The sequence below is a fragment of the Didymosphaeria variabile genome, assembly GCF_027946475.1.
Source record: "Didymosphaeria variabile strain IMI 356815 chromosome Unknown scaffold_1, whole genome shotgun sequence".
Lineage (NCBI taxonomy): Eukaryota > Fungi > Ascomycota > Dothideomycetes > Pleosporales > Didymosphaeriaceae > Didymosphaeria > Didymosphaeria variabile.
The window spans coordinates 1,691,045-1,703,713 of NW_026611620.1; the positions used below are offsets into that span (position 1 = coordinate 1,691,045).

Sequence of the window (12,669 nt, forward strand, 5' to 3'; positions counted from 1 at the left end):
GCGACACGGCTTAGGGCAGCTGATGGATGAGATTAGATTGATAAAGCCCAACGATTCGGGCGCGGCTGGATCTGATAAATCACGCGGGTCCCTGTTCTCCTCGTCGTCCATTCGGCGCCGAACACGGAGGCAAACGCTTTGGCTTGCTTTACCAGAGATCGACCCGTAGCGATTCGTCGACTCGGCGCCGCCAGGAGACAATGGTGAAGCGGGGCCCTGCCATCCGTGCAACTTCATCTTCCGCTTGTGCATATTTTTCATGACTACCAACGAAGTGCGGCCGAGCGCTTGCCGCGCAAGGAAAGCTTTAACGAAGCTTTTAGCCGTCAGAGCAAGCAGGCGTTGTGTTAGTCTGTTTTATCAGATGTTGCTGATCTGATAACAGGCCAAAGGTCAAGTCTGGACTGATCGACAGAGCGGCTGGGGTAGACGGCGCATGCACTAGTGAATCAAGGCGTCGTTTAGCCTGTGCGATGGTTGCTTGTTCACACTGTTCGAAGCTTGGCGACAGCGATCGACGCAAAGCTTTCTCCATCGACGGACACTGGAGACGCGGGAAGCCTGAGAGTGGAATGCTAATCAGATCGTCTGACAAGCGAACTCCTCGTCTGAAGCGCTAAACCAATGGCTGTAGGAAGGCCCATCTGCGAGGCAAGCGGGGCACGTTCCGCGGTGAAGAAATTAAAACCCTGCATTTAGCAGGTGTGGCATGTTTCTCGTATTGACCTCGGGATCGGCCAAAGCACGGGTGCATTGTAGTTGCCGACCTCGCTTGCACCTGCTTATCAGATCAATTGGTCTCCGTACTTGCATCTGATAAAGTCCAACTTCCTCTTACCCTTGCCTCCAGGCTCTGAGGATTCAAATCCCACGGACGAGGTCGAAATCTTCAATCAGTTGCTCCGTGAGCGCTCGGCACTATGGTCAACGTCTTCGCTGTCCCAGGTAAGTTGTGTACTTGCGATAACGAACATTTGCATTGCCATTCTCCCGAAGATACCCGCATCGGCGTCGCTAACGTGATGATACAGTGTTCTTCATCTGCTTTCGGGAATGTCTCGAATGCAGCATCATCGTCTCTGTCCTTCTTGCTTTCCTCAAGCAGACGCTAGGTCCTGATCACGATGCCCAGATACGCAAAAAGCTTGTGCGTCAGGTATGTGACACATCACGCTGAAGCTCGAAATTGTTGCGATGATCTAACATCACAGATCTGGTTTGGTATCGCTCTCGGCGTCTTCATCTGCCTTATCATAGGCGCAGGCGTAATCGGCACCTTTTACACTGTCGGCCGCAATGCCTTTGATTCAGCAGAGTACATTTATGAAGGCGTCTTTGCGTTGGTCGCAGCCGTTATCATCACACTGATGGGTGCTGCACTCCTTCGTGTCAGTAAACTGCAGGACAAGTGGAAAGTCAAGATTGCCAAGGCATTGGAACAGAAAGATAGCATGGGTTTCGGGAAGGGAAAGTTCAAGGTCTGGGGCGAGAAGTATGCCATGTTCCTCCTACCCTTTGTGACTGTTCTGCGCGAGGGCGTCGAGGCGGTACTGTAAGTCGTAATTCCGCTCTATAATACTGATGCCTTAATCTAACTAATGGATCGAAGATTTATAGCAGGCGTTGGTGTCGGTCTGCCCGCGACGTCTTTCCCTCTCGCCGTAATATGCGGCCTCGGAGCTGGCGCCTTGATCGGTTACCTCATCTACCTAGGCGGACACAGAACCTCGCTGCAGATCTTCCTTGTAGCATCGACATGCTTCCTATACCTTGTGGCCGCAGGCCTTTTCTCCAAAGGTGTCTGGGATCTCGAAATGAATGCATGGGTAAAGCTCGCAGGTGAAGGTGCCGCTGAAGCAGGCGCTGGCCCGGGCAGCTACGACATCCGCCAAAGCGTGTGGCACGTCAACTGCTGCTCGCCTGGCGAGAACGGCGATGGCGGTTGGGGTATCTTCAACTCGCTCTTTGGGTGGCAGAACAGTGCGACGTATGGCTCAGTCATTTCGTATAACTTATACTGGCTGGTTGTCATCGTTGGATTCCTGGTCATGGGCTTCAAAGAGAGAAACGGTCGTTATCCATTCCAGAAGTCAGCGCCAATGGCTCCAGGAGATGCTACGAGCGAGAGCAGCAGTGGCGTGGTTGGGAAGATCGATGCACCTGGTGCCCCTCGCGCTGAAGTTCGGGAAATCCATACATGAATGGGAGCGTGAGAATCAGAATACTGTATATTGAGTTGTACCTAAATGGTACGAGTGCAGAGACTGGATGTGGAATACCCCTTTCTCCTGGTCGTGCCACGGATGCGAATGATATCCTGCAGGAGATAACGCCCTTTACCATCGGATCCGATCACGTTTCCTTTGAGAATGAGTAACCGTGTGAACTGCAATGTTTCTAAAAGTTCATCAGTAGGCAAATTAGCAATGTCAACCTTCCCGAGCCCGCTTTCGCACACATTCTCACATATACTGACCATACCCATCTCCATCTTTTGCTGGTGCGCATAATTGTACCAACTCGGTACCAAGTAGCTACGCGATGAGCCTCGGTTCTCCCTTTCAGCCAGCTCCGGTACCCTCTGCACTGCCCTCTCGGCTTCAGAGCATCACCTCAAACCATTCGATTGGCTCCGCGTCCAAAAGGTTATCAGAGCGATGGCGGCCCCCCCTCTGGTTGGTCCCATGCCCATGGCTACTGGCAGTGGATCCCTGAGCCACCTAATTAGCTCGGATACGCGATTGGGTAGAGTCAGGCTAACTCAGCTTCATCCGTCGAGGATCTGATCACTTTTGGGATTCTATTACAAGCACCCTCGATGACTCCTAGTTAAGCTGACTCAACTTCATCTAGATTGCACAGCTTTCCGATGCAGCCTGTACCCACTCCAATGAGCAGAGTGTCTGCTGTGGATAGCGATGATGCGTCTCATTCAATGGTTAGTACAGTGCCTAGCTCTGCAACTGCTGCGGCACCTTCCATCCGGCAAGCCGTAAAGAAGGTACAGAACCTCAAAAACCTGAATTGTGCATTTGCCCCGGAGTTTACTTTCGATGCGACTCCAAGGTCTTTTACGGAGGTCCAAAAGAAGACGAACCGCGATATCGCCAAGATGTTCATCACGAATATGCAGGTTCAAGTATTAAATCTTCTGAAAAAAAAACCCAGTCGTAAAAGGGAATGCAGAAATCAAGTAAATCGATGCTCTGGACGTCCGTCTCTAAGGACAGGAAGTAAGAGTCCGGCAACTTCAAGGTGAGCGGTCCATCAAAGGAATGGAACCCAGTTCAGGCAGGGCATCAGCTGATGAACCTCGAGCTCCCAATGACGATGATACTAGACTGCATTTTTGATCCTCGGAACTTCCAGACTGAAGACGTGTGCAACATCCAAGTCCATGGTGACCCTCTGGTGGAGTTGTTCCTGAACATCGCATGGGTCCAAATCATAAAGGAGGTGCGCGATCTTTGGCGCGAACTTCGCAAGTACGAGGATAAGCTCTTGGGCAAGCTACTCGATCTCCTCGTGGTGCTGTACCACGATAAAGCCATAAAATAAAGCCAATTGCTAATTACCTAGACAGTTGGCATGATTGGAGGGGAGTGGTGCAAGGCTACGGGCAGCACGGGTGTGGACGACCAAGGCAATTTTGCTAGGCCTTATATTCACAAGGATGCTCGGTTCCTGGGTAGGCATGGAGCTTCGCAGTTACAGTATCGTGCGGGAAGCAAACTGAAAGAGGTTCCAGAGCTTAAGGGTATGGTAGGTGAGACCGAACGGTACTTCATGCAGCGGCTGAAGGCGATGGAGCACAATATCAAAGCGCTTTGCGAGGATCGCGGCTCCCCAACGATGCTTGATATAGAGGGCTTGGAGGACATGAAGGGTCTCAAGGCCGAAGAGTAGATGAGGCATGACACAACAGGCGAAGCGCGGGCGCTCTAGCCAAAGCAAGATAATTCATAGTCAAAAAGGTTGAAAAGAAAGATCAGGTCATCATGACGGTGAACTTTGACGAATGTATGACCAACAGTCGGAGCTCTTACGAGCCAAATGTACATCTCTCATCTTTCCATAGCTGTGATCACAGCCTCGATGGAATGAGGTTGAAGGCCGGAGAATGACGTTGGTTCGTATACGCTATCGAAAAAGAGTAGTAGCTGTATGGTTTGGCAAGCCTAGCCGCGTCGGCTGAGATAAGGGTAGCTATTGTAAATCCGGCCTCAGAGTTGTCTGAAGTTGATTTTTTCTCATATTCTTGCGAATATGACGAAGGGAAAGTGAAAGTGAAGGAACAAGGTTTGGTCTCAGATCAGCTGACAAAAGGTTTCAAAACTGAAAAGTGACTTGGGATGGGAGTGAGTAATAGTGAAAGACCCAGAGAGCTCTCGTGCCACGTGCGCGTTCGAATGACGTGCAGTGCTAAGTATACAAAGCCGAAGTACTCATCAGATTTGTACGCAACTCAACCCAGGTGGCTGATCTCAACTGACATCCCAGCTTATCCATCGACACCACGCCATGGAGCCCCACCTCAGCGATCAACCATCTGGTCCCCAACAGGCCGAAAACCAGGCTTCACAAGCCGCCCACAGCTCAGCCCGCATGTCCTTCGCCACGCTGACCGTATCCATCTTCTCCAACCCCTCGTACCTCAACCAGAACATCTTCACGTGTGGCTCCACACGTCCAAATGATGACCCACGCGTCGAAGCCTACTTGACCGTCATCCGTACTACATACCTCCTCCACTATTGCAAGCACTGGATCGGACTGCGGAAACATGCTGAGGAACGTTTCGTCTACGAAATGAACACACTTGCCCAAGCCTATCACCCGCGCTTTGGTCGCCAGGCCGTTACGCCCTTTCACGGACTTGAACGGTGGCTTAACGGATGGGCGAGGTGGCTCGCGGAGACCCCTGATAGGCCGATGGCTCGACCGGCTGTGAATGGAAAGAGGGGTATTATGTCTTTATGTGGAGTAGAGGTGCATGGGCGGCACAAGGATACGGAGGCGATGAGGGCGCTCAAGAAGGCGGTTCGGTGGGATAGTAGGACAACAATACAGAAGGAACTCTGGCAGTCAAAGGTGGCGGAGATGGAGAAGAGCGTGAAGGCGGAGTGGGAGGATCGCTCCCAGCAGGATTTCAAGGCGGTGGAGGAGGCTTTGGGATTGGGCGAAGAGCATGGTCATAGTTCGCCTCCGCGAGGTGGTCGGCTGGTGGAAGGAGATAAGACTGATCTTCTAGACGATGATCCCATGGCACTAGAAGATGGGCTGTGGAAGGAGAACCAGGACGGTGTGAGCCGTGGTTGGCCTGCGTCTGAAGTCGTCGATTTTGGGCCACCTTCAGGTGGTAGCAAGGAGGAAGAAGTGGAGATGGAAGGAGCAGATGGTCCTGTGACGGATGAGTTAATGGAGGAGCAGAACGATGCTGCGTGTACTCGCGAGGATCCGTTGTATCCAGGCTTGGAGAATGTTGATGATGGGCATCGCACCGGCACTTCTCCTTCATCCCGAGTTACTGAGGAGCGGGCAAGTCGCTCTCTCATGCAAGAAGCGCGCTTCAGGGGTCCTTCCCGATTCACCAACTCCCACGAGAACACTAGCCGCGGCAGTACTGGAGTGCAGACTTGGTTGCACGAGCTATCGTAATTGGAAACTCCCAACGGTGATGTGAGGGAGCAGAAAGACTCATGGTGGCGTGCGGACCTGAGTGAGACATTGTTCTTCTCAGATGGGAAACAGCGTCCTTGGTCAGCAAATGGTTCTTCGCGAGGGTCGCTGTGTAGGGCGTCTTGGTGTTAGCAGCTTGATAGATACCCTTTGAACGAGTGCCCTGTCAAAGCCCCGTCGAAGAAGTAGTCTGAGTGAAAGCGAACAGCAGAAAGTATGCAATGCGTGACCGTGAGCAGCGTGGTTTGTTGCTGGACGGCAATGCGGCAACGAATGGGAAGGGGCATTGAACTGAAGACGGCAAGACCCGACTAGGCAGATTTCCCGCATGCAGGAGGAGCATCCCACCGAACAGAAGGCAGGCGCGCTGCAACAAGGAGCAGGCGCAACTTCTCCTGCTTCACCATGCGAGCTTGCATGTGCTTGTGCCGAAAGTCTAGCTGTGGATGCTCTGATACTGAAGAGCAATGCGAAGAAGCCACGGCGGTCCAGGTCGCAGTCGGCCTGCAGAATGGTACGATGTCACCATGCCGTGCCAGTGGCTTTGGACCGTGGCCAACGGCTGCAACTGCAGAATCGAAAAGCATTGGTGGGGAGTGAAGTTGCGAGAGGGCAGCACACAAACTCTTGATAGCATGCTGTGCCACTTACGAGAGAGCGACGTGACGCGTCCTGCAGGGCGGCGAGTGCTCGAATGCGGCATGCGCAGAAGTGAGCGGTTCGGACGATTGGCACTGGCGGGAGGACGTCCGGCCAGAGGCGAGAGGTCGGTGAGAGGTCCACGGTCGGATGTTATGGGCGAGCAGGCGTCGGCCAACCCGGCCACCCCCCACACTGACAGCCTGCAGCTGCAATGCGCCGCCGGGCGTTTGGTGGATGCACAGGCGCTCATGTCGGTGTCGGTGTCGCATCTCGCACAGCTGTCCTCTTGCCACTGTCCTGCATTGCCTTGGCCTTGACTATGGTCTCGGAGCTTCAAGACACCAGCCATCGACATCATGTACGAGCATCCAATCTCCACACGCATCTGGTAGTGTAGACGCCGGACTATGCTGCGACAGAGCCTGTTGGTGATCGGCCTTCTAGCGCGAGGTACCGACAGCGGGCCGCATCGTCCAGGGCAAGCAATTTTTGATACCCACACGCGATCCAGACTCCCCACGAAAGACTCGACTGCCCCAGACCCCGAGGGACTCTCGCATCTCCTAAGCGTCCGCTGTCCCCCGTCTGACTCTCCTTCCGACTCGTGAATTGTACAAAATCGCTCCTGCCCCCGCCGCCTCCGCCGCCTCCGCCCCTCTTCAGACTTCGACCCCGAAACACGGCTGGACCTCCAACGCCGCTGCCTCTGCAAGCCAGCCTACAAAGCATACAGCAGCCCATTCCAAGTCTGCTGTGCGCTTCTCCGCCCCGCTTCTTCACAATGGTCACCTCTATGGCTACCAGCACATACCGCACCCGCGCAGGGCTCGATTCCGCAGGGCCGCTCGCATCCTACCTCTTGCGCCTGATGTCCATAAAGCAGACGAATCTCTGCTTATCCGCCGACGTGGAGACCTCGGCTGAACTACTCGATTTGGCGGAGGAGTGCGGAGACTCCATCTGCATCCTAAAGACACACTGCGACATTGTCACAGACTGGAGCGACCGCACCGCGAGGGCGCTCAAGGAGATTGCACGACGCAAGTTGTTTGTGATTTTTGAGGATCGCAAATTCGCAGATATTGGCGGTATGTTGCGCCATCTATCCAAAGCTAATGGGATCCCGTGCTGATGTACAATGCGCAGAGACGGTACAGAAGCAGTATACCTCCGGCGTCTACCGCATCGCTAGTTGGGCCGAGATCACAAATGCACACGTCCTCCCCGGTCCCGCCATTGTCACTGCCCTCCACAAAGCCGCCGACGCTACCATCGCCAAGTACAACACGGGCGTGCACACCGACATTTATTCCGACGCACCGCGACGCAAGCCTGGCGAGGACGACGACGAGGACGAACCTGAGCAGCACACAAGAAAAAACAGCGTTGCTGTAGTCACTCCTCCGATAAATGGCGACGATGAAGACAAGCGGCTAGGCATCAAGCCATTGGACAGGAAACAGAGCGTTGTCAGTATCGGTACTTCGATCTCTCAACGTACGGAGAGCATTTCCCCTCGCCCAGACCCGACCTTCCATCCCGAAGAGACTCTCAGTATCGATAGAATCGCCATGTTGGCTCGCCTTGGCGAACCTCCGTTCCTCCGCTCGCTCCTCTTGCTTGCCGAAATGAGCTCGGAAGGTCATCTAATGACTCCTGAGTACCAACAGAAGACCCTGGATATTGCGCGCAGCAACCGAGACTTTGTCATGGGGTTCATTGCACAGCGTAGTTTAAACTCGGAACCAGAGGACAACTTCCTTACCATGACCCCAGGTTGTCAGCTACCACCACCAGGTCAAGAAGGCCAGAAGCTTGGAGACGGTTTGGGCCAGCAGTACAACACCCCACGAAAATTGATCTTCGAGCAAGGGTGCGACGTAATCATCGTTGGACGCGGTATCGTACGAGCATCGGATCGATCGTTTGAGGCAGCACGCTATCGGGCCGAGGGATGGCGGGCGTACGAGGAGAGAGTGGGGGTCAGACAGGGATAAAAGATATGCCTCGATATTCCCACCCTGCCTTTCTCTTTGGACCTCACTTTCGCGGGGTATCGACAGTGCTAATGCGCGAATGACTTTGACAAGTCTGAGTATGCAAAGTTTCTTTGCTGCTCGGCTATTCAAGTAACACCATCTGCAGAGATCCTAGCGATATAGCTGGATTACGTCCAGCATTGAGGGATCTGGAGCCGGCTGGCGGAGCATCGACGACTCCTATAATTAGAATTTTTAACGCAACGAACTGGTGTGGAGTTGACGGTCATCATGGCATAATACACCGGGGTATTTTCGAGCATCGGGCTATCTCAATCGGTCACTAAAGCATTTGTCTTCTTCATAATGGTTTGCGAGCATACGCACTGGGTTATGCATAGCGACGGCAGTTTAGTCCTATCATGAATGCACGAAACGTACGGATGTTTCTTCTCGCTGCGTGTCACACCACCGTCTCTAGTTTGCGATCTTACAACACGTCTTCGAACCGTCTGATTAGCGGATAACATGTTTATCAAGTAAAGCTCTTGTGAAGTCCGACCAATATCTTGCCCCTCAATCTTTATACACAGACCGGCTGTACCCGTGTGGAAACCGACCGTCGTTCACTTCGATTTCGTACTTTTCGCTCACCTGCGCTTTCTTCGGCAAACCTCTCAGCTCTGGTTCGCCGAGGAAAGGTTCACCGAGAAACACGTCACTCATGGCAACCCACCTTCACTCCTCAATCTTCAGTGCATAGCGTACAAAGAGCACCTTCCACCTACTCACGTCTTCTTCTCTTTACCAGCTTCGAGCTACCACATTACTTGCGCCGTTTTGAAGGAGCTCCTTCTAACGTATTCAGCTCACCCAACCCCGACAAACTCCCAATCCATCAACATGCCTCCCAAGAAGGACGAGACCGCCGCCCCCACCGGCGAGGCCATCACTGGTTTCACGGGGAAGGAGACAAAGATGATCGCCGCCGCTTTCGTTGCTGGAACCGGTCCTGACAAGGTGAGTCCATCCTCACCATACCGTGTCGCATACTGACCACATCCACACAGTACGACTACGAGCTCTTCGCCACTCTCACCGGCAACACCCTCAGCTCAATCAAGAAGATGTGGCCGCCCGTCAAGCGCAAGGTCATCGAGGCGCATCCCTCCTTCGGCACCTTCCTCGGCACAGCCACTACTGCAAGCGGTAGCAATGGTGAGGGCGCGGGCGAGACTAAAGCTAAGGCTGCGCCCAAGGCCAAGGCCAACAACGGCAAGAAGCGCAAGGCGACGTCCACGGAGCCCGATGACGATGAGCTTGTTCCAGAGGGAGTGAACGGGGATGCTGGCAAGAAGAAGCCGGCTGCCAAGGGTCGCAAGAAGAAGGCCGGTAGCGCTGATGCTGAGGAGAGCCAGAAGAAGCCGGCGGCGAAGAGGGGAAGGAAGAAGGTCAAGAGTGAGGAGGTTGCGGGTATGTCCACCCTGTAACCGCTCCAGCAAGTATATTCCTGACCATGAAGCAGACGAAGCAGATGACGAGACCAAGGAGGAGGCTGCCGACGAGGAGGCTGCCAACGGGGTGGCTCAGGAAGAAAGCTGAGGTCGCTTCTTCGCACTGTCTTCTTGAGCAGCCGGACAGAACACGCCGTAGCCCGTCGTCAGCGGTCTTAGTGTTCAATTTTTCGATATCACTTTCGTCGCTGATCCTCTTCTTCATTCAGATGTTGAGTGATCAGCTCGGGCACATGAGTCTTTAGCATTCACGTTAAGGGTCGAATATGATACCATGGTATTCTTGATTGGGCGCTCATGGATCTTTGTTGGTGCTTCTCGAGAGCTCTGCCGAGGGTAAGGCTTGCCGTGAGCAAAATCTGCTGGATTCTTAGCAATACATACATCTCCAAGCATACTAGTCCACTGGTGTACATTGACTGCGTGTCGTGTTCGAATGTGCTACTTGGCATCCTCCACATAAACTCTTCCAGCAGTATTCGCACCTCCTTCCACATAGAATTCCCAAGTATTGGTCTGCCAGTCGCGAAAAGCAACGCGCCACGGCGCCCCGCATACGCGCGACAGCAACGCCAACTCATGTGATCGGAGAGCCCGCTTGCCGACTCCGACAACCTTACCGCGGCGCCATTCCGCGCTCTTACCAACAAACCCTCTTCGCACCACAAACCCCCCGAAGCTTCCAAAGCATCTAGCCACCATGGCTATAACGTCCCTCGCCGTACCTTTCGACGGATCATGAAGCCCTGCTCCTTAGCTGCTATTCTACCCTTCATCACTGCATCTGCGAGTCTAAATTTCTCGCTCAACCCACTCCGCGGCATCCAGCAATTCCCCCTCTCCTTCTATTTGAACACCGCGAAGGACGCAGGCAACATGACCCGCCGTGCGCCCGTAATTGCCATCTCCCACGGCGGTGGCCCGATGCCCATTCTCGGTGACCCCTCCCAAGCCGCCCTCACGCACAGCATGAAGACTCGCGTGCCAAAGATACTGAAGCTCGGCACGCCGGAGCGGCCGCGCGCTATTGTGTTGGTTACCGCGCACTGGAGTGAAAAGGTGGTGGGGATTAGTTCCGGGGAAAAACACGAGCTGTATTATGACTATGGTGGGTTTCCGGATGAGGCGTACAGTCTTAGATACGACGCGCCGGGCTCTCCAGAAATCGCCGAGCTTGTTCGTCGGCAGCTCGAGGAGGCAGGATTGAAATCGAAGAAGGATGGGAAGAGAGGTACGTAGTTCCACTCTGTTCTCCAATAGCAGTGAAATGGGAGGATGGGTACTAATGATCGGGAGAATAGGTTGGGACCACGGCGTGTTCGTCCCCATGACACTAATCCATCCCGAAGCTAGCATCCCGATCGTACAACTGAGCGTTCTCACCTCCGAGGATCCAGCCACGCACTACTCCATCGGACGCGCGCTTGCCCCTCTTCGCGAGCAAAACATCGCCATCGTCGGTTCCGGCTTCGCTTCTTTACACAACCTGCGTGCGATGTTCAGTGGGCAGACGAGGACGCCGGCGTTCAAGGCACTGAACGAGGAGTGGAGTAAGACTTTGGGAGATGCTGTTGCTACAGAAGATGTAGAGGAGCAGAAGAAGAGGTTCGAAGGGTGGAGAAAATGGACAGGCAGTTACGAGATGCATCCTAGGGGTGGAGCGGAGCACTTTTTGCCGCTGATTGTTTGCGCGGGCGCAGGGGCTGGAAGTGGGGATAAAGCGAAGAGTTACGGGGATGAGATGATGGGGTTGAAGATGTGGAGTTATTACTGGGACGACGAGGAGCAAAGCGTGTTGTAGAAATTATGATGGTTTAATATGTGGTCTTGCAATCTCTGCTGCGTACGGAGTACAGTTCTCGAAGAATCAAAGTGCAGCAGGTTGGGTCGATATAGAAAAGGCACAGATGATGCAGAGACACCTGCGGAAGCGAAACGAATTGAGCCATACTTTGGGACTTGCTGTGCAGCTCGAGCCCATGGCAGACGTCACAGTAGGCTGTACGAACGCTTGCGATACCTCGGGCACGCTACTTGCATCCGGATCTACCCAAACCCCACAGTCAAGGCTGAAAAAGGTCATTGTATGTGTCACAATGGTTGTGACCCTTTCGAGAGACCTGGTCGTTGATGGTGAGGAGGGGAAGGAATGGAGAGAGTAAAAGATTGCAAGATTCTGGAGCCAGACGCGCAGATTTAAGATCCTCTGGCATTCAATGGAATGGTTAAACTAAGCGAGCATAGGTCAATGTAAATTCACGCCTCTTGCGAGGGAAAATAGCATAAGCGTGGTCTGGCGTCACGGCCTAGACGTGCAGTGTGGCTTAACATCACAGGCCACGTGAACGACGAGGCTGTGTGGATGCTTGATGTGCCCTTTGCGGTATTGTCACGGACGTCTGTTCCACTCAACTGGAGCGGGTCCTGGGTAAGGCTGTGCGGACGAACATTGCGTCTCGCTGCCTTAGTCGTTTGGTTCTTGTTTCCGGGCGTCTATCGTAGCTGCCTGTTTGGCGGACACCTACTGCGCTCGTAAATTCTTCACCCATGCAGTCTGCCACTTCGCGCCAACAACCACATACCACTGCCGAAGAGGCTGCTACACGCAATCGAAAATTCGCTGAAGCACTGGTGGAGTCCACTTATCCTGGGCGACACCAGTCTGCTACGATCCTGCCCACCCCCACGAACCCCACACGGGCACAGCAAAGGATCGGCTCAGGCCTTCTCCCAATCGACAAATATCGAAGTGACTCTGTGGCGTTTGGTCGAAGTTACGACGATGTCCCGGTCGCTTCCAGGGACATGGTCCTTGCAGCGACCTCCTCACATGATGTGACCAATTTCACGGCAAT

The 12,669-nt window shown here is 53.8% G+C and overlaps 5 protein-coding genes across 5 annotated transcripts; all 5 read left to right on the forward strand.

The window, feature by feature from the left end:
* Positions 1–920: 920 nt before the first annotated feature.
* Positions 921–2,201, forward strand: FTR1_1 (high-affinity iron permease; the record flags this gene model as incomplete). Its single annotated transcript, XM_056209360.1, has 4 exons — positions 921–945; positions 1,032–1,156; positions 1,212–1,552; positions 1,610–2,201. 4 exons carry the CDS (start codon positions 921–923, stop codon positions 2,199–2,201), a joined length of 1,083 nt encoding a protein of 360 aa, XP_056076182.1.
* A 1,105-nt stretch (positions 2,202–3,306) lies between these two features.
* N0V89_000540 (uncharacterized protein) lies at positions 3,307–3,906 on the forward strand (the record flags this gene model as incomplete). The annotated part of the gene is made up of 2 exons (XM_056209361.1): positions 3,307–3,525; positions 3,580–3,906. 2 exons carry the CDS (start codon positions 3,307–3,309, stop codon positions 3,904–3,906), a joined length of 546 nt encoding a protein of 181 aa, XP_056076183.1.
* Positions 3,907–4,521: 615 nt separating this feature from the next.
* N0V89_000541 (uncharacterized protein) lies at positions 4,522–5,658 on the forward strand (the record flags this gene model as incomplete). The annotated part of the gene is made up of 1 exon (XM_056209362.1): positions 4,522–5,658. One exon carries the CDS (start codon positions 4,522–4,524, stop codon positions 5,656–5,658), a length of 1,137 nt encoding a protein of 378 aa, XP_056076184.1.
* A 1,444-nt stretch (positions 5,659–7,102) lies between these two features.
* Positions 7,103–8,318, forward strand: URA3 (orotidine 5'-phosphate decarboxylase; the record flags this gene model as incomplete). The annotated part of the gene is made up of 2 exons (XM_056209363.1): positions 7,103–7,409; positions 7,468–8,318. 2 exons carry the CDS (start codon positions 7,103–7,105, stop codon positions 8,316–8,318), a joined length of 1,158 nt encoding a protein of 385 aa, XP_056076185.1.
* Positions 8,319–9,203: 885 nt separating this feature from the next.
* On the forward strand, positions 9,204–11,615 carry N0V89_000543 (uncharacterized protein; the record flags this gene model as incomplete). Its single annotated transcript, XM_056209364.1, has 5 exons — positions 9,204–9,320; positions 9,371–9,773; positions 9,826–9,881; positions 10,406–11,045; positions 11,116–11,615. The coding sequence occupies 5 exons, from the start codon at positions 9,204–9,206 to the stop codon at positions 11,613–11,615; spliced, it is 1,716 nt and encodes a 571-aa protein (XP_056076186.1).
* Positions 11,616–12,669: the final 1,054 nt, after the last annotated feature.